General features: G+C 44.9%; 1 protein-coding gene across 2 annotated transcripts in view; it reads right to left on the bottom strand.

The window, feature by feature from the left end:
- The window catches only part of SRSF11 (serine and arginine rich splicing factor 11), a 252,145-nt gene extending 229,899 nt beyond the window's left edge, over positions 1–22,246 (bottom strand). For both annotated transcript variants that reach the window (XM_086953852.1, XM_086953853.1), the window contains exon 1: positions 21,932–22,246. In XM_086953852.1, coding sequence (XP_086809978.1) covers positions 21,932–22,047 — 116 coding nt within the window. In that variant the 5' untranslated portion in view covers positions 22,048–22,246. The remainder of the gene's footprint in view (positions 1–21,931) is intronic.
- Between the last annotated feature and the right edge of the window lie 2,204 nt (positions 22,247–24,450).

Below are 24,450 nucleotides of genomic sequence, written 5' to 3'. Positions count from 1 at the left end.
ACACCCGACCCCACCCCCTCCCCCCCACACACACCCTCCAACCCACTTCGACCCCAAACTGGCTCCCACCTCGCTAAAGCCCAGACGAGTCCCTTTCTATCACATACTTCATTTTGCATAGGAAAGGCCCTAATAATGCTTCCTTTAGTCAAAACTTGCATAAAAGCACTATTTCTCTCTCAAGGGGAATAGAAGGCACTATAAAAATCCAATGCAACCCGGAAGTCGCCATGAAATGCACAGCCTCTGTATATTGCATTTCATTGGCTGAAGAGCCCCTATTCCTGTAACAAAGCAAAGGTGAGTGGTGCTGAGCACGCATTAAGAGTGAGCAGCCCCTCATTCACGCATCAAGAGTGAGCAGACTGGCAAGGGAGGGGGAGTGGTTCTGCTGGCCCAGTGCCTAACTACAAGGCACTGAGAGGCCGGGCACCAAGCGCGTGCAATCTCACATTGTGTCGAGCTTCACAAATAAAGGTCTTGGCATTTTACCGAGGGCCAAATGCAAATGACCAATCGCCATAAAAACAAGCACTGGCGTTGCCAATAGGTTTCGCATTTGGAAAGTTGGAGCTATTGGTTTAGTAAATGCGAGCGAGGGGAGAAGTGTGGCAGGCGGATTAGGGAGATGCGCGTGCTTCTGTGGTCACGTGACCCGCTTTTGTGGTCATGTGACTCACATGCACTGTGGAAAAACCGCAGTGGTTTGACGAGTCGAATGGAGCACTTAAATTTTCGCCTATTACATACGCAAGCGAATGATAATAGGCGAAACCTAAAAACATTTAACCACTGGATTAATCACTAACCTTGGGTTCCACAACAGGCTTGCTGTAAAGAGATTTAACACCTTGTATGGGGTAATGAGAGGTAAATAAATGCAATTGCAATACTTGAGTTTAAAGAGACTACATATATCTTACAAATAATTTGTATTCTATCACATAAGTGACTGTCTTTTCATAAACTACCTTTGAAAGTATGGTAAAGCTGTGGTGTAAGCATTTATATATCAGATCAATGCCCTTGTGCTATACCTGCAGTAATTTCTGGCTTATCTGCAGACAGCGCTGTGTGTGCTGAGCCATGAAAGCCCATGCTTATTAAGGAGAAAAGAAAAACTACAATTCCAAGAGGGCAGTGTGTGGCTAGCACTTCTCCTACAGAAAATTAACAGATTATACCAGTCAGCTATCAAAAAAGAAAATATACTATTCAGACAAAATTCAAAATGGTAAATGTGCAAATAAAGAATTCTATAAAATAAAATACATTTCGTAAACTAAATACGCAATGCAAATGACCAATCGCCATAAAAACAAGCACTGGCGTTGCCAATAGGTTTCGCATTTGGAAAGTTGGAGCTATTGGTTTAGTAAATGCGAGCGAGGGGAGAAGTGTGGCAGGCGGATTAGGGAGATGCGCGTGCTTCTGTGGTCACGTGACCCGCTTTTGTGGTCATGTGACTCACATGCACTGTGGAAAAACCGCAGTGGTTTGACGAGTCGAATGGAGCACTTAAATTTTCGCCTATTACATACGCAAGCGAATGATAATAGGCGAAACCTAAAAACATTTAACCACTGGATTAATCACTAACCTTGGGTTCCACAACAGGCTTGCTGTAAAGAGATTTAACACCTTGTATGGGGTAATGAGAGGTAAATAAATGCAATTGCAATACTTGAGTTTAAAGAGACTACATATATCTTACAAATAATTTGTATTCTATCGCATAAGTGACTGTCTTTTCATAAACTACCTTTGAAAGTATGGTAAAGCTGTGGTGTAAGCATTTATATATCAGATCAATGCCCTTGTGCCAAGTGCTATACCTGCAGTAATTTCTGGCTTATCTGCAGACAGCGCTGTGTGTGCTGAGCCATGAAAGCCCATGCTTATTAAGGAGAAAAGAAAAACTACAATTCCAAGAGGGCAGTGTGTGGCTAGCACTTCTCCTACAGAAAATTAACAGATTATACCAGTCAGCTATCAAAAAAGAAAATATACTATTCAGACAAAATTCAAAATGGTAAATGTGCAAATAAAGAATTCTATAAAATAAAATACATTTCGTAAACTAAATTGCCTACGAGCTCATCCCGTAACTCCAGATTTCACAGACAAACTGGCAAACCATTAAATGGCCAAAGCAGACACGTTAGATTCATACTTAAATCAAGAACAAAGCACCAGCACTGACCCTTTTACAAAACAACAATCCAAGAATACTCTAACTCAGCCTTTACGTTCCTTCCAACATTTCACACGATGAATTTATGGACATGGTCAAAGCAAGCAGGCTTGCCGGAAGCCCTTCTGACCGGTGTCCATAGAAAACCTTCAAGAAAATGATTTTAACAACCTCTGCTATGCTACCACTCCACTAAGAAGAATCATCAACCCCTAAACTACTGAACTATTTCTAGAACTCACAAAGTTATACATACGCCCATTACTGAAGAAAACAAACTTGGAACGGCTGATCCCCGACAAGTATAGACCGATTACATATGGACCTTTCCTGGGTACACTGACAGAAAGGGCAACATACGCCCAGACGTCACAATTCAATAAAGATAATGCCATACTTTCAGAATTGCAACCGGGAGTCCGTGCAGGAAGAGGTTCATAATCTGTCCTCTTACCATCTGCGTTGACCTGAAGAACACAGTTGACCGCAACATGGTTGCTCTGCTACTTCGCTTGGACCTCTCGGCTGCCTTCGACACGATTGACCATGACACTGATACAAAGACTCTACGAAGCCGGTATAGTGGAGATGGCTCTAGACTAGATTGCATCCTACCTTCGCAACAGAACTAATGTCATCCATATCCCACCTTTCTCGTCCATACCTTACTCCACAAAAACAGGGGTCCCTCAAGGCTCTATCGTTTTGCCAATGCTTTCCAACATCTAAAAGAAGTCATTACCGCCACTGATCAACCAATTGCTCCTCACATGCCAGAACAATGCAGATGACACGCAAATAGTTCTTCAACTGCAATGCCCCAAAGACAACGCAAACTCGCCAATTTTCAGTTGTCTCAGAGCCGTTGATTACTGGATGACGTGGAGCCATCTCAAATGAAAAACTTCCCAAACAGAAATACTCGTGTGGCGATTGGAGACAATATGACCCACTCGTCACCTGGCATGAAGATCTGGGAACACCGCCTATGGTGTTGAAGGAAGTAAGAAACCTCGGAATGACCATGGACTCCAAGCTATATATGAATGCCCAAGGGGTAGTGGAGGGGGAGCTTTACAGCAGAGTGCGAAGGGACGACAGGCTCAGGCAGCTGTGGATTCTGAGGAAATCTCCTGGCCAGAGATATTGAGTGGGAAACATCATTAAGTTGGCGTAGCGTCACATGGTGCACCTCACCCAGACCCTGTGGAGCTCTCCTGGCAGTAGATATCGAGTGGGGGACAATAACAATTTGGCAGTGCATTGCAGAGTGGCGTAGGAAGACCAGCGAGGGGGTGGAGTTGACACCTACCTGATACGCACATAGCACCAGAGTGAACAATAACTAACCAGGGAATCAGGGGCAGAAAGAGGTGCACGGTTTATAGGGCTGGCCTCCAAGCCATTGCAGGCCTATCCCGGTGATCGCCGCATTAGGGGCAGAGTGTACCCACCTCGGTGGCATCATGGGTCGGATCAGTAAGAGAACCGACACTGAGCATCTGGAGTCAATGAGACATCCTGCAGGCCATTGAAAACTAACAGACGGCAGTAGAGACAAAGATTGACACAATCCGAGAGGACCTGGGTCTGCTACGGGAGGATCACAGAAAATTGGCTGATCGAGTCACGACAGTAGAGGAGGAGGTTGAACGCCTGAGGCCACCGCTAACTGCGACCGCCTGCACAATCCAAGGACATAGAAAAAAGGAACTTGGTCCTCAAACAGTGAGCAGAAGATGCAGAAAACAGGGCCCGCCGAAATAACAGGGTCACGGGCCTGCCTGAAAAAGTCGAAGGAAATGATATGGTGGCATACCTTGAGCGTTGGCTGCGCACATCCGTGGCGGAAGAAGTCCTCTCACAGTTCTTCACCCTAGAACAGGCGCACAGAGGCCCCACCCGGTGGTAGCCCGCTCCTCTTTCATAAAGACAGAGACCATGTGTTGAGCGGACAGCTAAAAGTTGACAACAGCATCGTCTGGATTTTCCACGATTTTTCCAGAGAGGTTCAACAGCAATGAGCGTCTTTTATCATGGCCAAGAGGAAACTGCGTCAAATGGGGGTATCCTACTCTTTCCGGCCAGACTCCGGGTAGCACGCTCAGGAGGTACTACTTTCTTCACTACTCCCCAGGATGTTTGGTATTGGATTGAGGAGCACGATCCCAGAGGTCAGAGAAAGGAAGAAAAAAACCCAGTCGAAAAGAAACATACACGCACCCCGGACAGAGGAGCGACATCAAAGAGCCACCCAACGCTGGAAAAAACCCACCGGGACAGGGCAAATGCGATTGCGGCGGTGGCCTCATTAAGCACAGCGGGACACTCCCTTGCACTCCGGGGAGGAGCAGAGAGACTCGGACTCTTGAGACCAGCTTGAGCTCAGCGGGGAACTCCAGCAAGGCCCTGCCGCACATAACCCCCAGATCAGCAGATAACTTGATGTGAGGCAGTCCGAGCAGGCAAGTACAACCAGGACAATATTGCGGGGAGGAGGGAAGTGGCTCCAGTGTCGACCCACATAAGTCTCAGGTGGTCCCTGAGCAATTGAACCAGACTTACGGACTGAGGAGGGGGGATCCGAGGGGGCGGAGAGGGCTGCTGTCCCACAGGTGGACATTGTCGTAGTCACCACTCACGGAATTTGATTGTTTAGGCAACCGAGTGCAAGGTTTGGATGGGAGAGATGTTCGCTTGTCATGGGGTGGGGGAGTTGGGATGGTTTGCTTAGTTTCAGTTGGAGGCACTGCTGTCTTCCCCTATATGGGATCCTGGGTTACTGCGTGAAGGTTCTTTCCTGCGATATTGGGGGCCGGGTATCGGGAGGAGCAGGGGAAGCCAGACGGAAGAGAAGCTAATATACAATGCCTAATCAGTCAGAATATATTCTTCTCTCCTGGAATATTTGGGGGATGCACTCCATGAACGATACAAAATCTTCTCTCAGCTGAATAGACGCGGGTGCACATAGCGATGCTGCAAGAAACACATACACTTGCATCAGATGGGAAGGCATTACATCGCAGTTGGAGAGGTCAGGCAAATTAAACCACGTACTCTGGTTTTCCCAGAGGGGTCCTGATTTGGATCAGGGCAGGAGTCCCCTTCTAACACACAGCCCACAAAGTAGACCCAGAGGGCAGATATGTGGTGGTCACGGGGCGCCTCGGCGGACAGGACATCACACTCATCAATATCTACGGCCCAAACACGGATCAAGGGCCATTCTTTGAGCAACTATCTGGGTCACTGGCTCCATATGTGACGGGGTCAGTCATCATAGGGGGCGACTTCAACTGCATAGCAGACCCAGTACTGGACTTGATGATGCACCAGTCAGTAGGACAGCTAGGATGTTTAGGGAATGGCAATTGCACTGGGGGCTGGTAGACACGTGGCATCAGACGCTCCCACTAGATAGGGAGTACTCCCACCTCTCACACCTACACGACCTGCACGTCCACCTGGACACCTTCCTATGCTCCCGGAACATGCACACCAGACTTCACAAGGCGGAATACCCCACCCGAACGGTGTCAGACCACAATCCTCTGTTAGCTCTACTGCAATGGGGACACCAACGTCAACCCATCCCACACCTGGCGCTTCAGGCCAAAGGCACTTGACGATTTCATTGTTCCACCATGATTTCATTGTTCCACCATGAAATCAAAGAGCAAATCACCACATATTTTATGGACAATGCACACTCTACAGACTCCAGGGTGGCCGATTGAGCGGCCTTTAAGGCAGTGATTAGGGGGCGTTGTATGGCATTATCCATAGGGTTGAGACGTACACTGCTGACGGACGTGGAACGGGCGTATCGGGAGTTGAGGGAGGTAGAGTGCAGACGCCCAACCAACCCAGACCTCCGGCAGGAATTGCCGGACGCAAAAGAGGAGGCGGCCAAGCAGGAAGAGCGGTTGATGTGTTTTGACTACCGGGCATATATGGACAAAACGCACGCGAAGAGAGATAAGGCGGGTAGGCTATTGGCGTGGCTTGCTAACCCGACCCGTAGGGAGCGAACAATCCTCGAACTGACGGGACCGAACGGGCGACATATTTACCGGCAGGACGATATAAATGACAGTTTCCGCTGGTACTACGAGGCACTTTACAAGAGCGCGGGCCCTGTGGGGAAGAGGACGTACAGGAATACCTGGCAGACCTCCCGATACAAACCCTGACAGACGAAAATGCAGAACTCCTGGGTGCAGCCATCTCGGACCGAGAAGTTAGAGTAGCTATTGAGGCACTGGCGAGAGGGAAAACACCAGGTACAGATGGGCTACCAAAGGAGTTCTATGCTGCATACGCGGACAAACTGACCCCCAGGCTGGTTAAGATGTACTCAGAGGCGAGGGAGAAGGGCTAGTTACCGGGCACGACCAGGGAGGCGGTGGTAATACCCCTTTTGAAGCCGGACAAGTCTCCCTTGGAGTGTGAAGCTTATCCGCCATTGTTGATGCTCAATCTTGATTTTAAAATTCTAAGTAAAATACTGGCGACTCGCCTACTCCCTTATACGGTACCTCTGGTACACCAAGACCAGGCAGGCTTTATACCTCGCTGGAATACAACCTTAAATATTCGCCGATTATTATTCATCATCGAACTGGGGACAACAGTGGAACAGAGAGATGCGGTGTTTGCCACTGACATCGAAAAGGCGTTCGATAGCCTCGAATGGGGGGGGGGTTCTTGTATGCAGTCCTATTCAGAATGGGCCTAGGAATAGGATTTATACGCTGGGTGTGGCTTCTATATACGGACCAGGTGACGAGGGTCCGCACTGGACGCACAATATCGGAGTATCCAGTGGAGAGGGGGACACGCCAGGGGTCCCCACTGTTAGTTGCCTTGGCAATGGAATCATTAGCCTGTATAGTGAGGTCCGGAGGGGCGGACCGGGGAATCCAGATGGGGAGGGGGGGGGGGGGGGGGAGACATGGCACCAAGTGGCGCTATACACCGATGATCTTCTACTATTTCTAAACGATGCAGAGGAAGACCTGCTGGGAGCAAAGGCTATGATGGAGCGCTTTGGCTCATTATGGCTGCGAGTGAATTGGCTGAAATCCAAATTATTCCCTTTGGTGAGAGACGCGAGGCCTACGCTGAGTCTGGGGAACCTGAGATGGGAGCCCCGCTGCTTCCGCTACCTGGGGGCCCACATATTCCACACTGTGGAGGACGTGAGGGAGGGTAATATAGGGAGAGCGCTCCGCTCGCTTAAAGACACTATGGCCTTCTGGGGGAGACTTCCCCCTCTCAGTGATGGGTCGCATCTCACTACTTAAAATGGTGGCTCTCCCTTGGCTGCTCTATTTTTTGTAACGCTGCCGATTTGGATCTCTGCAGCCTGGTTCCGAGAGCTGGACTCCTGCATGTTGGCATTTATATGGATAGCCCTTAATACATTGAAGAGGCCCAGACTGGGGGCAGAATGGCGATGCCCGGCATGGAGGCCTACTACTTAGCAGGACAACTGCAAAGGTTCACACAATGGGTGGCGGGAAGCAGAGAACCAGACAGGGAAGTGCCTTTGTTCGCTCCGGAGAGGACCGATGTGTTCCGAACCCTGCTAAGGACGGTCAGGCCTCAACAAATCGGCAGTAATTAACATAAAGTGATACACTGTTGCTGGGGCAGAGGCCTACAGAAAACCAAAACAAAGCGCCCATATTCCCTGGAAATGGCGCTGTCGTTGTTTGAAGCCCTTCCCCGCGGAGGACAATGGCAGGGCTTAGACGGCTGGGTTGATGCCGGAATAACAAAGGTTGGGGATCTTTTCCGAGACGGGCAGCTCCTCTTCTTTGAGGACTTTAGTACTGGCAGGGACATACCACAGGGGAATTTTCTTTTATATGGGGGCATCACTGGAGTGATAAGAAGACATTGGGGTGTGGGTTCGACGGAACCACTGCAACACTACACATGTGAATATATGAGTTTGGCAGGTGGAACCATTAAGGCTGAGGCTTGCCTCTATAGAGCCATAGGACGGGACTCCACACAACCACTGGACAGATTAAGACACAAATGGGGGGCCGATATTGGCAGGCCTCTAGATGACAAGGATGAGACAATGTCTTCGAACGCACTGCCAAAGTATATCGGAATGCCCAGTTTAGCCTGATCAACTTCTATATACTCCATCAAGCCCATTTAACCCCAGAACGTATCAACCAATATTTTGACGGCGCGGACGCTAGGTGTCAAGATCAGGGGGCGACCTTTATAGATATGTTGTGGAGCTGTGCCTCATTAACACACTATTGGCAGGATGTAACAAGTGACAGCGAGGGTGACGGAGAGGGTGGTCCCCTGCACGTCTGCCCAGGTACTGCTCCACTTATTTCCACACTCTGCTAAAACCAAAACCACAGCCAGGTTCCATGATCTGGCATTTATTCTGGCTAAACTAGAAATAACCAGTAGCTGGAAGAAACCGGGGGGGGGGGGCCCAGTATCCTCAGATGGAAACGTAAGCTGGTGAAATGGGCAGGCTGCGAGGGTAGGGTCCTACTTCGGAATGCAAAGCGGGGAGTGGGAAAGCAGAACTGGCGCAGGCATGGGAAGGGCTGGTAGCGGACTTAACAGGAATTGGCAGGGACTCAGAGGCTTTCACCCCAGAGAGGGTTCAGCATGTAGAGCACCCCCAGGGATCAGACTAGGGCAGCATACCCAAGTAGAGACAAGAGAATGGGAGCGTTACACGACACCGACACACATGGGTGAAGAAGGAGGTCACAACGGAAGGTCCCAGCACAACATCTGTTTTTACGCCTAAAATGCCAGTGAGCCTACTGACTGAGCTGAACAATAGCTGAGGGGAGACAGCAGTGCGGGGAGGGGGGCGAGGGAAGTTTTGGTTTGTAGCCTTATTGTTGGGGGGAAGGGGAGGGGGGGGTATATCTTGTATATGTGGTACACTGGAAAGAGACAGCATGGTGATCAATCTAGATGCCGTATACATAGGAGATCAAGTAATGGTAACTATGGAGTAAATGTATCAGACACAGTATACTGTATGGTCACATCCTCTGTACCGTGACGCTCTAAGGAACATGTTATTTGACATCTAAAAGGCAATAAAATTTGTTTTAAAAAAAATGAATGCCCAAGTGGACAAACTAGCAAGATCAAGCTTTGTTATAAAAACTCTGCGACAAATCTTCCCCCACTTGGGATTTCCACACAAGGCATAGCCTGCCATCTCCCTGGTTCTGGCCAAACTTAATTACGTCAACCGCCTCTACCACTATCACCTTTAACACTCATGAAAAGACTACAATGGATTCAGGACTCGGCTGACAGACTACTCTTACATATAAAACCGCAAGACCACATTTCCCCTGCATTGGTTACCTGTTGCCAGAAGATACATGTTCAAGCTGCTTTGTATCACCCACAAAGCGATATATGGAACGGGACCACTCTCCATCAAGAATAAAATCACCCAACATATTCAACATAGGAATTGCCGCTCATGAGCGGCACCTTGCCTCACAATCCCAAGATACAAGAAAAAACATGGGCAGCACACCCTTCTATGTTCAAGCAGCCAAACTATGGAACTCTTTACCACCCAACATAAGATCCACAGATAACCACCTTATCCTCAGAAAACGACTCAAAAATGGGCTCTTCCCCCACATAAGCAAATGTGCAAAAATAAATATTCAGCATATCCCTCTGTATATAAGCATTGATTTGTACTATAGATATGTACCTACGTGTGTATTGCTTTATATAAACATGTAAAATAATTATGTTTGAAAAAATAGATATTCATTAGTTCTGCGAAACAAATATACATTTTGCAGTTACATTATTCTATGTATTTAACATGTATATAAGTGACTGCATAAATAAGTACATCTTTTGTCATAAATATCTACAATTGCTTCACTATTGAATTACAAAATAATAATTATATATATATAAAAAAAATTACATATATTTTTATTTTAAGTACAACACCTGAAAGCTGGAGTTTATTTAATGCATCTTAAGTCTACAAATACCTTCTTTATGGATCTAGATATATTCCATGTGCTTATGGCTCTATATGTTTATTACTTTTCTCATAATTCAGCATTTCCAATGCACTACCCTAGTTCTCACCCTATACCTCTATCAATATATCCTCTATCTCCATTCTCATTCATCCCAAACCCCATACCACTATGATCCCCAAAATAACCCTTTCTAGACTTTTCCCTTGCATCATCTCATACCTCTTCTACTATTCTGACCTCCCAATACAAGCCTTTCCAAACCCTTCCCTTTGACTCTACCCCATCAACATCCCTTTCACTCATCCCAAGCCTCCTACTACTGCTATGACCTCCAAAACAAACAAAACGTCTAAATCCTTCCCTCTTTTATTCCTCCACTAGCCTTTCAATCCTAATAACACAGACTAACATGCCCACCTCTCAAATTAATGTCATATTTCACTATCATAATTCCCCACTAATTCTTTATGGGTTCTGGAGTAATGTGCTACTCCCCCAAAAAAGCACTTCAACATCTCATCAGGGGCAGTAAGCACTATATAAATGCAATCCTTTTCCTCTCTTCTATCCCTACGCTATCCTTCTCAATCCAATTTACTGACTAACATATCCACCACTCAAATTAGTTTCAGATTGCACTATTCTATTTCACCACTAACAGGCCTCAAAAAACCCTAAAATTGTTTCTAGACATGCAAGTATAGTGACTTAAAAAATCGACTTTAATTAGAATGCTCTTGACCTATAAACTCGTTTCAAAATATGCGATCCTGGGCAAGTACTTTAATTCATTGGGACGCCATTTTCTTCTTTATCACATATGAGAGCACCTTCAAATACGCAGTTAGCAGGTCTGCTTTACAGAAAACTCTCGTTTGAGATATATATATATATATATATATAGATAGAACACCAGTCCAACTTTTTACTTCCAAAAGAAGGCGCTGACTCCGTGGATACTTTAAAGTAAGAATAGCTTTTATTCCACAATTATCTGCTCAGACGCGTTTCGGTGGACAGAACCACCTTGCTCACTACATCGGATCTCAATGTCGTTCAACTAATATACATCAAAAGCTGACATGCTAGAACTGGTTTGGTTGTCATGGCAACCCTGTGACACCATTCTAAACAAAATCTGTAGAAACCATTCTGAGCTTGCAACCATGTGGTGCTTTTGACGTTAGTCGGTGCATTGCACATTAATTCGCTTATCATGGATTTCGCCTTCCTAAAAGTGAATGATGGAAAGGACCTACAATAGGGTCATTCCGAACCAAAGGCCAATGTCTGTTCAGGATTTTAAGGAAATTTGCATGGTAGCTGTTATAACCTGTGATCCGTCAAGGGGTATGGGATGAGACTACTTTAGGTGGTTGTGTATGTTGGTCTTTTGCCGGGAACAGAAGATCTTTCCTGTTCTTGGATGCACACATTTTCTCAGCATTATTAAGTGTGGCTTGGTTGTAACCTCTGTTTCGGAGTCTCATGAACAATTCCTCTTTTGACTATTTCAGACTCTTTCAGATCCACTTCCCTGCTGCAATTACGGGTCATTCTCAGACATTCAGCATATGGTATGGACTGTTTTAGTTTGGTAGGGTGGAAGCTTTGGGTGTATAATATTGCATTACCAGCTGTGGGTTTTCTGTAAGTGCGAGTGTTTAATTTGTTATTTGCCACAAACAATTCAAGGTCTAGAAATTGGATGGAAGTAGGACTGATGGTGATGGTGAAAGTGAGATTCAAACTGTTACTATTTATTTCTGTCGCAAATTTCAAAGCACTCACTTGACCCCTCCCACAGAATGAAGATATTGTCTATGTACTTATTGTAAATGATTACATTCTCAGCCATGGCCTGTTGTGTGACCCCTAGTGCTTGCTCCTCCCACCAGCCCATATGCAGATTCGCATAGCTGGGGGAGAAGCAAGTACCCATGGCCGACCCCTGTATGTTTGTAGTGTAGTCTATTGAAAATGAATGTGTTATTGGTGAGGCACCATTCTGTCAATTCCAACAGCATGCAGGTATTTTGATGTAATGTAATCGGTCTCTTTCCTAGGTAGTGTTGTAAGGCTCGTAGCCTGTCTGTGTGTCTAATACTTGTGTACAAGGATTGCACGTCTAGGATCATAAATAAATAGTTCTCATTCCAGTCACAGTTGTATATTTTGGTAAGGAAATCTCCAGTGTCTGATGAAGGCCGGTAAATCACGAACATACGGTTGTAGAAAAGAGTCGATAAATATGCTGGTATTTTCGAAGAGGCTCCCTATGGCCGATATTATTGGTCTGCCCGGCGGTTGTTGTGCATTCTTATGTACCTTAGGTATCAGATACAATTGTGGGATGATCGGGTAGTCTTTTTTGAGGAAATCAAACTCTGGTTTGCTTAATAACCCTGTTCCTCTCCATCTGTATAGTTCAGTATGGTATATTTCCTTTATTCCTGCTATGTTCGTAGGGCTGATACAGCTGTGGCAATTGTGATCCTGTAGTTGAGATTGTGCTTCATCATTGTACATAGTTAGTGGCCACAGAACTATGTTGCTCCCCTTGTCAGACCATCTTACTACAATGTCAGGTCGGGCTTTAATTTTGGCAATAAGCTTATCATACTCCAGTCTCTGGTTGTGGTTTTTAGTAATGAACTTATGGGTGCATATGAGTGACAGATTTTTAAAGGTCTCTGATCACATTATCCGAGAATAAATCAAGGCCATCTTTAGGTAATAAAGGCATAAACACAGATTTAGGTTTGAAAGTTGTGTGTACCGATAGGTATATGTCTAGTCCTGACCTACTTGCTGCCTCCCCAGGTGATATCAGGCTTGCCAGCTCATCTGGGTCGTGTTATGAGGTCTCTCAGTAGGTTCATATCCGTAGTTGTTAGTGGACACTCTTCTTCGCTCTCTGTGTTTGATTCAGCGTTCTTCTTGTTAATCTTAATAAAATATCTATGCAGTTTTAATTTGCGCACAAATTGGAACAGTTCGATTCTGGTCTGTGCATAGTCAAAATGTGTTTCTGTGCAATAGGTCAGTCCCAAAGATAAAATCTCATTCTCTTTTTGGCTTAGTTCCATGTTGGAAAGGGTTATAACTGTGTTGTCAATGTTCTTTGTTTGCGGTACTATCTGCGTCTGTTTCTCCTGTATTGTTTTTTTGTCGTTTTTGCCTCTGTGGTGTCCCCAGCGTCTGTTCTTTCTGCGTCTGCTCTTTATTGGTTTGGGTTTTGTGGTTTTCCGTTTGTCTAGTCTTGGCGCTGTGGCCGTGGATGCAAGCTCATCATTCGCTCCATACGTAAAAAAGAAAACTCTTGCACTGGTGTTGGTGCCTTACGCCTAGGGTTGCCACTCGCATTACTTTCCACATTCGACTCAATTTCAGAACTCCATTCTGATTCACTGTGTCCCACTGTTTTGTTGGTAGCTCCTGCCGTGTCTGAGAGTTGCTGGCACCAGACGTTTTCAAACTTTCTTGCGAACATATATATCAAAACTAGCCACATATAGGATACAAATTACCACGGATTTGCCTTAGTTCTTTAACCACATTGTCATCAGCGCAGGGGCAGAAATGCTTTTGAACTCATGTTTAAATATTGTAACTTATAATAAATACATAACTAAAGCATGAGGTAGCAGCACACTGTCATGTGCAATCAGCAGATTTTACATTGAAATGTCCACAGAATTTCCCAGACATGTGGTTTTAAAACTATATAGTGTACTATGGCTGGAAATTGAGTCTCTGCAAATAATTGTCATTTGCACATCACCAAGTAATTTGTTGTGAATTATTTTGCACCTATGTAAATCTTTGCTTGCGTCACACTTCTGAATTACAAAAAAGTTATTTACGAATTCCTGATACATGTTGAAATAACTGTACTATTCATTTACAAGCTGTTTAAATAGCGAGGTAGAAAAAAAATCTGACATTATACAGACTTTTGTTTCAAAATTATTGTTATATAACTCACTTGACAAAAAACACTAACTATAAAAAGAGAAAGAAAAGTAAAAAACATCTTCCAGGAACAGATCAGCAACATTTAGTAAAAAGAGAAACGGACATTTGACCTCTGTCCCTGAATAGACAGCAAATGTGTCAAGACAAAAACAAAATGTAAAGGCCTCTTTATTGCTCATTCACTTTCTGAATAAACAGCACACCTGTTCCATCCAGTGTTAATTAACTCACCAGCAAGGTTTAGTAAATGCTACAAATAGCTCGACCTGCTAAAATCTCACTCGACATTGCAAGTTGGCGAGTGGAATTTTTAGGCCTGACCAATCTTTTACAGGTTCCGGAGTAGCATACTACTTGCCAAAAAAAAACGCTTCACCCCATTCGGGGTAACAAGCGCTATATAAATGCAAACCTTTTCCCTCTTAATAGCTCCACTATCCTTCGGAATCCAAATAACTGACTAACATATACACCACTCAAATTACTTTAATATTTGACTATACTATTTCACCACTAATACTTTATGGGTTCTGGAGTAGCGTGCTACCCACCGAAAAAGAGCTTTTTCAGGGGTAGTATGCGCTATATAAATGCAATTACAAAACAATACATAAGCCAAGTCTGCAGCACCGTTGAAACAAGGCAAGATCATCTCCGACAGGTAAGCAGACCTGAAGCTGAGTGCAATACATGAAATCATTACTACTGCCCGGACAGAAGAATAATATGCCAGGATTGCTTGTAAAATACTAGCATGGGTGGATAAGGGCATGGGTGTACAACTGTTCTCTCCCAACATATGTGAGCTCTCAATAACAATTAGCACAACATATAGACTAAACACACAGACATAAAAGTACAGAATACACATTCTTGCCCACAAAAATGCACTAATCGAATAACCGAGAGTGTCACGGAGGTCAATCATCCGGCAGACGAGGGGCACATGGAACATCTACAGAGACCAATGGGTGCCAGGGAGTCTGAGACTTTATCATCAACGAATAACACATATCACATAAACCACAAAGATCCAACTAAGGAAGAACCCATGACTAAATCGCAAATGGACTCGGCCTTTGTGAATTTGGTTGCCCCTCTTCTAAAAATCTTGCAAACATCAGTAACAACTATGACAATGCAATCAGATAAATTGGACATCCAAATCGATCTAATGAGCATAATTGCAACCAATATTGCCGGGATAAATACAAAGCTGGACAACTTAAATAGCCTAATATCAAGAGCTCAAGCCCACACGTATCAGGTACAATCCTCCTGTTCCTGTGGCCCCGTTTTGGACAAACTGAATACTCTCCCAGTCATCTTAGAACAGATTTTAACCCTAAACCAAAGACTAATTAATGCAGACGAGACGCATGTTGGTAGGACCAGTGCCAAGCCTGAGAGAAACTTGCAGGTCGATGAAAAGACTACAAAAGTGACCAGTACCAATGAGGTTAATATGGCTCTGGCTAAGACTAATACAGGTGATGTCATTGACATAATAGTTGAGAACGACGCCGGAAATAATGAGACCACAAAGCCAACGGTAACCAAGAGACAAAGGAAAAAAGAGAGGAAAGCCAGAAATAAGAAAAGTGGGGTTATTCCAATCAAGGATAGTAGATTATATCCAATCTTTTCGAATTTGAACCAATGTTTGCCAAAATCAACTGGTAAATCTGAAAACTACACCGAGTTAATAGCAAGTAATGAAACAGCTAAAGGAGGTAAATCGGTGTCAAAAAATGCTGATAAAAACCTCCAGAAATCCGACACACTTACTAATTCTAAATCTGTGGGAAAAATACAGCAAACCGAGACGGTTGGCATAAATCATCAACCCATTTTTACACCTAAAAGAGGATGCAAATATAACGATAATCAGAGCACACAGCAAGAAGCAAATTACGACATCAACCATACTGAAGTCATGGTTCCAGGTTCGGATAAGGATGCCAAGAGGGGTCATTTACAACCTTGTGGGAGTATAGTGGAAATAAAATCAATAATACCACAGGTGGATGTTCAGCCAATAGAAAAAAATACTGTCCCTGAATGTCTAACTAACCTCGCACAAATGTTAAACCATAGTGATGAGGGTCTAAAGGGAATTCCAGCTCCATCGACACAACCAACAATGGACAGGGCAATCATAATCAGAGAGGGTCCATCCAATTACAAAAGTTATGGATTGAATGTAGACCCAAGCTCCCCGTCGCAGAGACCAATAAGACAGGGCGTAAAGAACTTAGAGGTTGGTCAGGTAAATACGGAATCAGTCATCCCGCCAAGGCCGCTTAATCACAATGCCAGTGTTGAGCTGAATAAAGTAATTTGGTCACCAGAGTATAAGTCCCAGGGAACACATGACATACTAAATAGGAGTAATATTCTGAAGTTACTGACAGAATTTGATGACCTAAAGGAAATCAACACGGCAGATCTTGAGCAGGTACAATTTTTTAAAGGCCCTAATGAAACATCAGCAGAACATACTCTGACAACCTGGAAATCAACGGATATAGCAGAAGCAATCATGAGGAAAGTGGACATCTTTCAATTGTGGGGTATTAAAATATCTTATCAAATTTCCCCTCGATACCCGCCGCCATTGAAGAGGTTGTGCGGAGTAAAAGTTACTAGGAAAATTGACGATACACATGTCAATCAAAAGAAACCAGTTTATTCAATTCTATTTAATGCAAAGGGTAGAAGCGAACCACCACCATTACAGGAAGAACTAAAACGGGCCAATGACGAATCACAGAGTACACTAGACAATTGGAAATGGCTCCCTGGTATGCTAAATGCAAAAAAGCAGGTGTGACCGTTCAAAACTAAACAGAAACAAGACTCTAACAAGGATATACATCTAGTTTCTTGGAATATTGCAGGTGCTAAGAGACTGCTGGAAGGGGGGCTTCCTCTGAAAGAATGGCATGATTGCGACATAATTGCGCTACAGGAAAACTGGCTCCAAGAACATATAGCACTTGCTGGGTTCATTCATTATAATGTAGCAGCAGAAAAATGTAAAATCTATGGCCGTGCAATTGGTGGCCTTTCTGTATACGTATCATCACTAAAAATTAATTCAGTACAATTACAATCACCGGATCCCAGTATTCAGTTAATCAAATTAACAGATCAAAGCAATAACTGTAACAAACCAACAATACTGGTTAATTATTACACACAACCAAAAATCAAGGCGAAAAAGCTAAAGAATGAGACATTGTGCAAAGTCATAACGGATCTACGGTCTACTGATCCACTTTCCAACCTCATACTAACGGGTGACTTTAATTCCAACCTGATTTTAACACCTATAGACGATGATAAACTACTATCTGATAATATCTACTGGGGAGTCCCCCAACAGTGGCAAGGAGGTGCTGGTCCACGTAAAGACAGTCTAGCAATCCAATTAGTGACTGAATTGGGAGTTTCTGGGATTGAGAGTATTGAACGGGAGATACTCCGAAGATCAACCTCCCAGGAAAACATACTATGGCCCTCATTCCCAAAACACGTTGGACTTTACAATGGTTAGTCTGTCATTAATCCCCTTGGTGATCAATTTTAAAATAGAGTTTACCCTGTTGAGCGACCATGCATTGCAACATAGCTATTTCAACTTGAATAAGGAAAGATTGCAACTGTCACACTTACCAGAAGGCCAGTTAAGTACTGCTAATTTGAAACAGATAAGCTGGTCTAACACAAATGATCACGAATGGTTCACTACAATGAAGGACACTGATTGAGATAAGGAGTTCCCCAATGAACGCTATCCAAAAATGGTCTCTTTTTCTGCAAAAATTAAAATCAAAGATGAAGCCGCCTATTATGAAACCTGATCCTGATGGACCAGGGAAAAAACTCCTGAAAGAACTACAAGACCTGCGAAGACAGCTTAGAAAAACTCAAAGGAAGCTACAATCGGCAAATCATGGTCCAAGCCAATGGGCCATTTTTAGGGCTCAAAGAAAAGAATACAAAAACATGATCTGGGAATATAAAAGATCAACAAATGACAGCTTTTGGTTAAAACTAATCTATAGCTCAAAACTACAGAATTCTAACATTTTCTGGCAAACAATAAACCAACTAACAAGACCTTGTAACGTCCTGAGTTCTAATGTGCAGGAATCGGAGTGGGCAGCATTTCTGGCATCTAAATTTTCGGTCTCTCCGGAAAAAACACAAAGTAGTGACCCATGCACTAAAAATCAAAATAAACTGTGTTATGTAGAGGAAAAAGAAGGTAAATCGTTGTTTAGAGACCATAGCGATTTAATAAACTCGACCCCTAAGAATAATCCATATACGGCGGAAGAAATAATTAAAAGAATCAAAAAAGGAAAAACAAGTGGGGCGCCAGGCCCGAATGGCATCCCACAAGCGGCGTATAAATATGCTCCGGAATTCTGGGGGCCTTGCCTGGGGGAACTGTTCTTAGACGTACAGAACATGAACCAAGTACCAGAGAGTTGGAAAGGATCAATATTTACGCCGATTTATAAAGGTGGGGACAGATCCTTAGCAAACAACTATCGTTTGATAGCATTGCAGGACATCGAGGCAAAATATTTTGTTTCTCTACTCTTGGATGATTTGGTCGCATGGTCTAGTGAGAAAGAACTGATTCCCCTAAATCAAACGGGGTTCAGTAAAGGGATCGGAACAGCAAATATCCTATCCATAACTATGATCGCGGAGAAGTGCATGAGTAGAAAACAGGATCTGAACATGTGTTTTATAGATCTTCAGGCGGCCTTCGACAGTGTGGATCGTAATCTGCTGTGGGCGAAATTGAGATCATGGGCAATTCCTGAGTGTATCCTAAAAGGTTTGTTGCTATTTTATTCTGAAACTTGGTCTCAAGTAAAAATTGGAGATGGATCACGACTGTCGAGAAAAGTTCCAACAACCATCGGCCTCAAACCGAAGGGGTGTGTTCTTGCGCCGCACTTATTTAACCTCTATCTCAGATCTCTCTGCGAAATTGAACCACTGCAATGCCCACCCACCAAAACTTGGCGATTTACAGCTCACGCATTTGGCTTATGCAGGCGACATTGTCCTCCTGAGCCTAACAAAGGTGGGGTTAACCAGATTAGTAACGGAACTGTCGGACTTCTTGATGGCAAACAAGTTGTCATTAAACATTTCAAAAACTAAAACCATGTTGATTACTAATCGCCGTGGATTGCATCATGATATATGGTTAAAAGGAAAACCTCTAGAGAAAGTCTCGGTTTACAAATATCTGGGATTCTATATAGATGACAAACTTAACCTAAAAGAACAGAAGAACTATCTGACACAAAGAGCGGGTGCTCTGATATTTGGACTAAGTACTTTGGCAAAAAAATTGGAAGGGCCATCACTCAAACCCCTTCTAACCGTAATGGCAAACAAAATCCTCCCAACCCTGACCTATGCAAGTGTGGCAATGCACGGAAAGGATGCCGACCTACTAAACATCCTGACAACTAAAATATACAAAAAAGTATTACGTCTCCCACGCACGACATCACCAGCGCAATTGCGACTTGAATTTGGACTAAAAAACGAAATACCGGGGAGACAATACTCGTATATTACGGTCTGGTATCAGATCAAGCAAAAAGCAAGTAATAACAATCTGAATACCTACCTATGGCAAGAGTTTAAATCCCAAAAGAATTCCAAAGCAAATCAATTTCTCATGCAAGCTTTGGAGACAACTTGCTCAAAAACCCTATGGGATAATAATCTGTCATTTGTTGTCCTAAAACAGACCCTAAATAAAGTGGCCAAACTTCATTCGTTAATCTTGGACAAAGAAATGTTCTCCCATCGTTCGCATTCATGGGCTGTGATAAATGGCTATAAGACATTGACAGCTGCAAAATACCTGGAAACAACTTATTCTATTTTTATTAAGAAAAAGCTGATGGCGTTGAGACTTGGGGACTTTCCCACACGAGCAAATGAACCTGCCTGGAAACTGCTTGACGACGTTTCTTGTCGACTGTGTGGTAGCCCTAAAGAGGATCTAATACACATAATTTGTCACTGTAAGATGCTATACAAGGAACGGTCACACCTAAAGGAAAGTTATCGGTCCATGAAACTACGAACATGTAGATCAGCCATTATTGGAAGCCTGGATACTACTGCTCCAAGAATACACTGCAAGCTGGTGAAGTTCATGCAGGCATTTGAGAAACGTATAAAAACAATATGAACAATTAATGCTTTGAAATTTTTTTTAACATTGGTACATTTTTTTTTACCGACAAATTTATAAATGTTATAACTATGTGTGACATTCATCAAATTGTTATGGTTTTAATTAACTAAACAATAAAGTTTAAATTTCAAATTTCACTAATCCAAACCCCCATTATAAAGCAAAACATATAAAACATGGTTTTTAAATCACTTCACACCACTCCTACCGAACCTTTCCACACATGGTTAAAACGTGCCCACTTTTAAGTATTTTGCCGATAGTAGCTCATCTAAACTCAGCGGGCTCACAACAATGTCAATGTCTGGGTACCCGTTTTTTTCTCTAAACATCTGCCTTCCATAGCACAAGACCACACATACTGAACCTTAACATGGCACATGTAGTTAACGCATAGGGGTTGAACATTTCTCCTAGCGTGGCTTTTAAGTGTAGCTTCTCGCACCTCTCGAGACGAAGATCAATAAAGTAAATAAAAGGTCATCCTTCCAGAAAATGTCTACATTACAGAGAAAGTCTGCCTCCCCCAACCCGAACCCTTTTGACCACGAGGCTATATATAATAAATGTAAAATAATTAGCAAAAGGCACTTTAACTTCTGAAAAAGCGGAGTCCATGAAAACTATTGAAAATAAACAAAAGATCGTAAACTATAGTCCTACCAAATGAGAAACAAGTAAACATACATGTTAAGCAAATTATCATGCATGTGCTTACTTTGTTCGATGCCACATACAACCGCGGAGATATATTACACCATCCAGTACTGTCTTACAAGGTCGGCCCCAGAAATAGATTTCCCATAAATACACAGGGCAGCTACGAGACAATTCTGAGAGGAGGGGAATGCTCCCGATAGGTGGGCCAAAAGCAGACACTCGGTCACAATCTACCCAAACAGGGTCAGAGCAGGCACACATTGGGATGTACACAACAGTAAACTGACAAAACATCCAAATGTAAATCCGAGATGCTAAGCACGCGGTCACAATCTACGAAAACAGTCTCAGAGCAGACACACTAAGGTACACAATAGCAAATTCACCAAACAACCACAAAAGGCTCACGAGGCACGCAGTCCACATATGACGGTGCAAGCCTTATAAAGCAACATTACCCAGGCGCGGGGATACAACCCCCCCCCCCCCCCCCCCCCAAAAAAAAACTAACACATGGCACCCCAGATCTACCCAAATGGATCCATAAGAAACTGCAATTCGCTTTCTCAAGTGAACGTGCTGCAGAAGTTGCTACGGTAAAGTAAGGCAATGTACCCTAAAAAAGCAGCGCGGCACTGAAAACCCGTATCTGCCCCACAACAGAGGGGTTAGGCGCCATCAATGGGCCTCAGATACATCATCATAATTCGCCGTGCAGAGGCCCGGAGCGGCCTGCTCGGGTCTCACACTAAGATCCCGCCGCGTACATAGAGCCGCGCTCTAGTCCCCGACCCGTCGCCCAACCAGGGCCCCACTTACTCCGGAGGGAAGAGCCGTAACTCCTCGATCGGACCCAGGAACCCAAAGAGGGTCAACATCTGCTCGGAGCTGGCGCTGGGGGACACATTGGTCACTTGGATCACGTCGGAACTCATGGTGCTTCTCCTGCTTTAACACATCAAATACAAAAGAGCGATTAGTAGCGGGCGCTGCTGCCGCCGCCGCGTAAGGTCTGAGCCGAGGCCTCGGCCGAAGACCGTCACTGAGGACACCAGAGCCCCGCCGCCATCGGCCAACGAACTAGCTGCAGCACCAGCCTCGCTGCACAGCGCCTCGATCCCACAATCCCCTGCGCGCGCGTGCGCACTTCCGACGCTCGAAGACAAGCTGCGTCGGCAGCTAGTCTTCGAGTTCAGTCGGGGAGCAGAGACGGGAGGGAAAGGAGGAGCAAGACAGACAGACAGATATCACGGGCAGCGAGAGTGAGATAATAGTGGTGAGCTGAGCTAGCCTGTCTTACAAAATAAACAAGGAAAGCAGTGGATAGGTCCTGATTGGGCACTAAGAACCCTTAACCCCCAAAAATATTTGGAGTGTAAGTCATGCACCAAACATCAAGTAAATTTTGATGAAATCTGTTGAAAATTCAAAAAACGTGTATTTCTATAACTTGTGGAAACTCTGCCATTAATGCGACATACCATATCACTGCACTGAGCCGTAGTTATTAAAATAAACATCGACTGAGAGCCATTTATACCCTTGCCCTGACGATAATGCCCTTGCTGCTATAAGAGGCAAGTCAGTTATGTTTATTGTGTTTCAGGAAGTGGGTCAGCATGTCCCTTTCCCATACAGAGGTTCTGTGGGTAGATAGTCAGGACCCGTGATGTAGACATGGGTATATAATAAACAGGCTCAAGGGCGTTTCTAGTAGATGTAGGAAGCTGGCTCTGTATATGCTATACCAAAGTGAGGTGTAGTGTGGAAAGGGTCCATTGGAACCCAAAAGGTAGGCAGAGGTAAAAGTAGACAGCACCTTACTCTCTATTTGTGGTAGTGTGGGCATACAGTAAGGCTTTATCAGTAGTGTTAAGCATTTGTTGTACCCACTCAATAAGCAAATGATGTCACACACTGAATTCAGACCAATTTTGTTTGTAAAAAAATATTATTTTGTTGTATTTATTTCCTGGAACCAAGCAAGCCTGGCACAGGTAAGTGTATAAGATACTTTTCAAGGCAGATTGAACAATACAAGCAAGATGAATAACGGAAACGCCAGAGAGACGCTGTGGAACTTTGGAGCCTGTGGAGCCTTTAACCCTTCAACCCACTGCTCGCCGCCTTGTCTTTGTGGGTGGTCTAACCAACGCTATCCAGTGTGGATCCTGCCTGCTGCCCGAGGTAACGACGTGGGAAACAAACACCTAAGGAGGCTGCAGGGGTAGCGCGGCAGGGACTCACTATCCCAGGAGTCCCTGCGTGACCACCTGACATCTGGTCAGCGCCCCCCTGAGTGCCCCGCCCACCACCGGCAGCTTGATCTAAGGAAGTGGACCCACCTACACTGTGTGTCCCACGGAAACGCCAGAGAGACGCTGTGGAACTTTGGAGCCTTTGGAGCCTTTAACCCTTCAACCCACTGCTCGCCGCCTTGTCTTTGTGGGTGGTCTAACCAACGCTATCCAGTGTGGATCCTGCCTGCTGCCCGAGGTAACGACGTGGGAAACAAACACCTAAGGAGGCTGCAGGGGTAGCGCGGCAGGGACTCACTATCCCAGGAGTCCCTGCGTGACCACCTGACATCTGGTCAGCGCCCCCCTGAGTGCCCCGCCCACCACCGGCAACTTGATCTAAGGAAGTGGACCCACCTACACTGTGTGTCCCACGGAAACGCCAGAGAGACGCTGTGGAACTTTGGAGCCTTTGGAGCCTTTAACCCTTCAACCCACTGCTCGCCGCTCCCGCTGCGCGGGAGCCGCTTCGCCGCCTTGTCTTTGTGGGTGGTCTAACCAACGCTATCCAGTGTGGATCCTGCCTGCTGCCCGAGGTAACGACGTGGGAAACAAACACCTAAGGAGGCTGCAGGGGTAGCGCGGCAGGGACTCACTATCCCAGGAGTCCCTGCGTGACCACCTGACATCTGGTCAGCGCCCCCCTGAGTGCCCCGCCCACTACCGCCTCGCCTACATCATCAAGCGAGAGCCCGTCTTGCGGGACGCAAGCGGGACGCCGGGCGAAGCCCGGGCAAAGGGCGGGCCGTCTGTGGCCGTCTGGGGCCAGCAGGGGCCGGGACGGGCCACCCCCCTAACAACTTCGGTAAGCCTTTTGTCCATTGTAAAACGAGTAGCTCATGTCTGCAATATCACCAATGGCAACACGCTCAGGCAGATGCTCACGAAAGGGGGGAAACACCACGTTAGGGACTATGGATAATTTCATAACCCGTGCGGTGTCAGTGGTAGAAAAGGAGATCATACTAGCAGAACGCAGACTGTCACGGGAATATCTGGCTCATAAACGATCCTCTATGGGGTCCCTCGCACAGGCTAAAT

This window comes from Lissotriton vulgaris, chromosome 1_1 (genome assembly GCF_964263255.1).
Source record: "Lissotriton vulgaris chromosome 1_1, aLisVul1.2, whole genome shotgun sequence".
Lineage (NCBI taxonomy): Eukaryota > Metazoa > Chordata > Amphibia > Caudata > Salamandridae > Lissotriton > Lissotriton vulgaris.
Note: the sequence above shows the minus strand (reverse complement) of the source record. Positions and strands in the feature narration are given on the sequence as shown.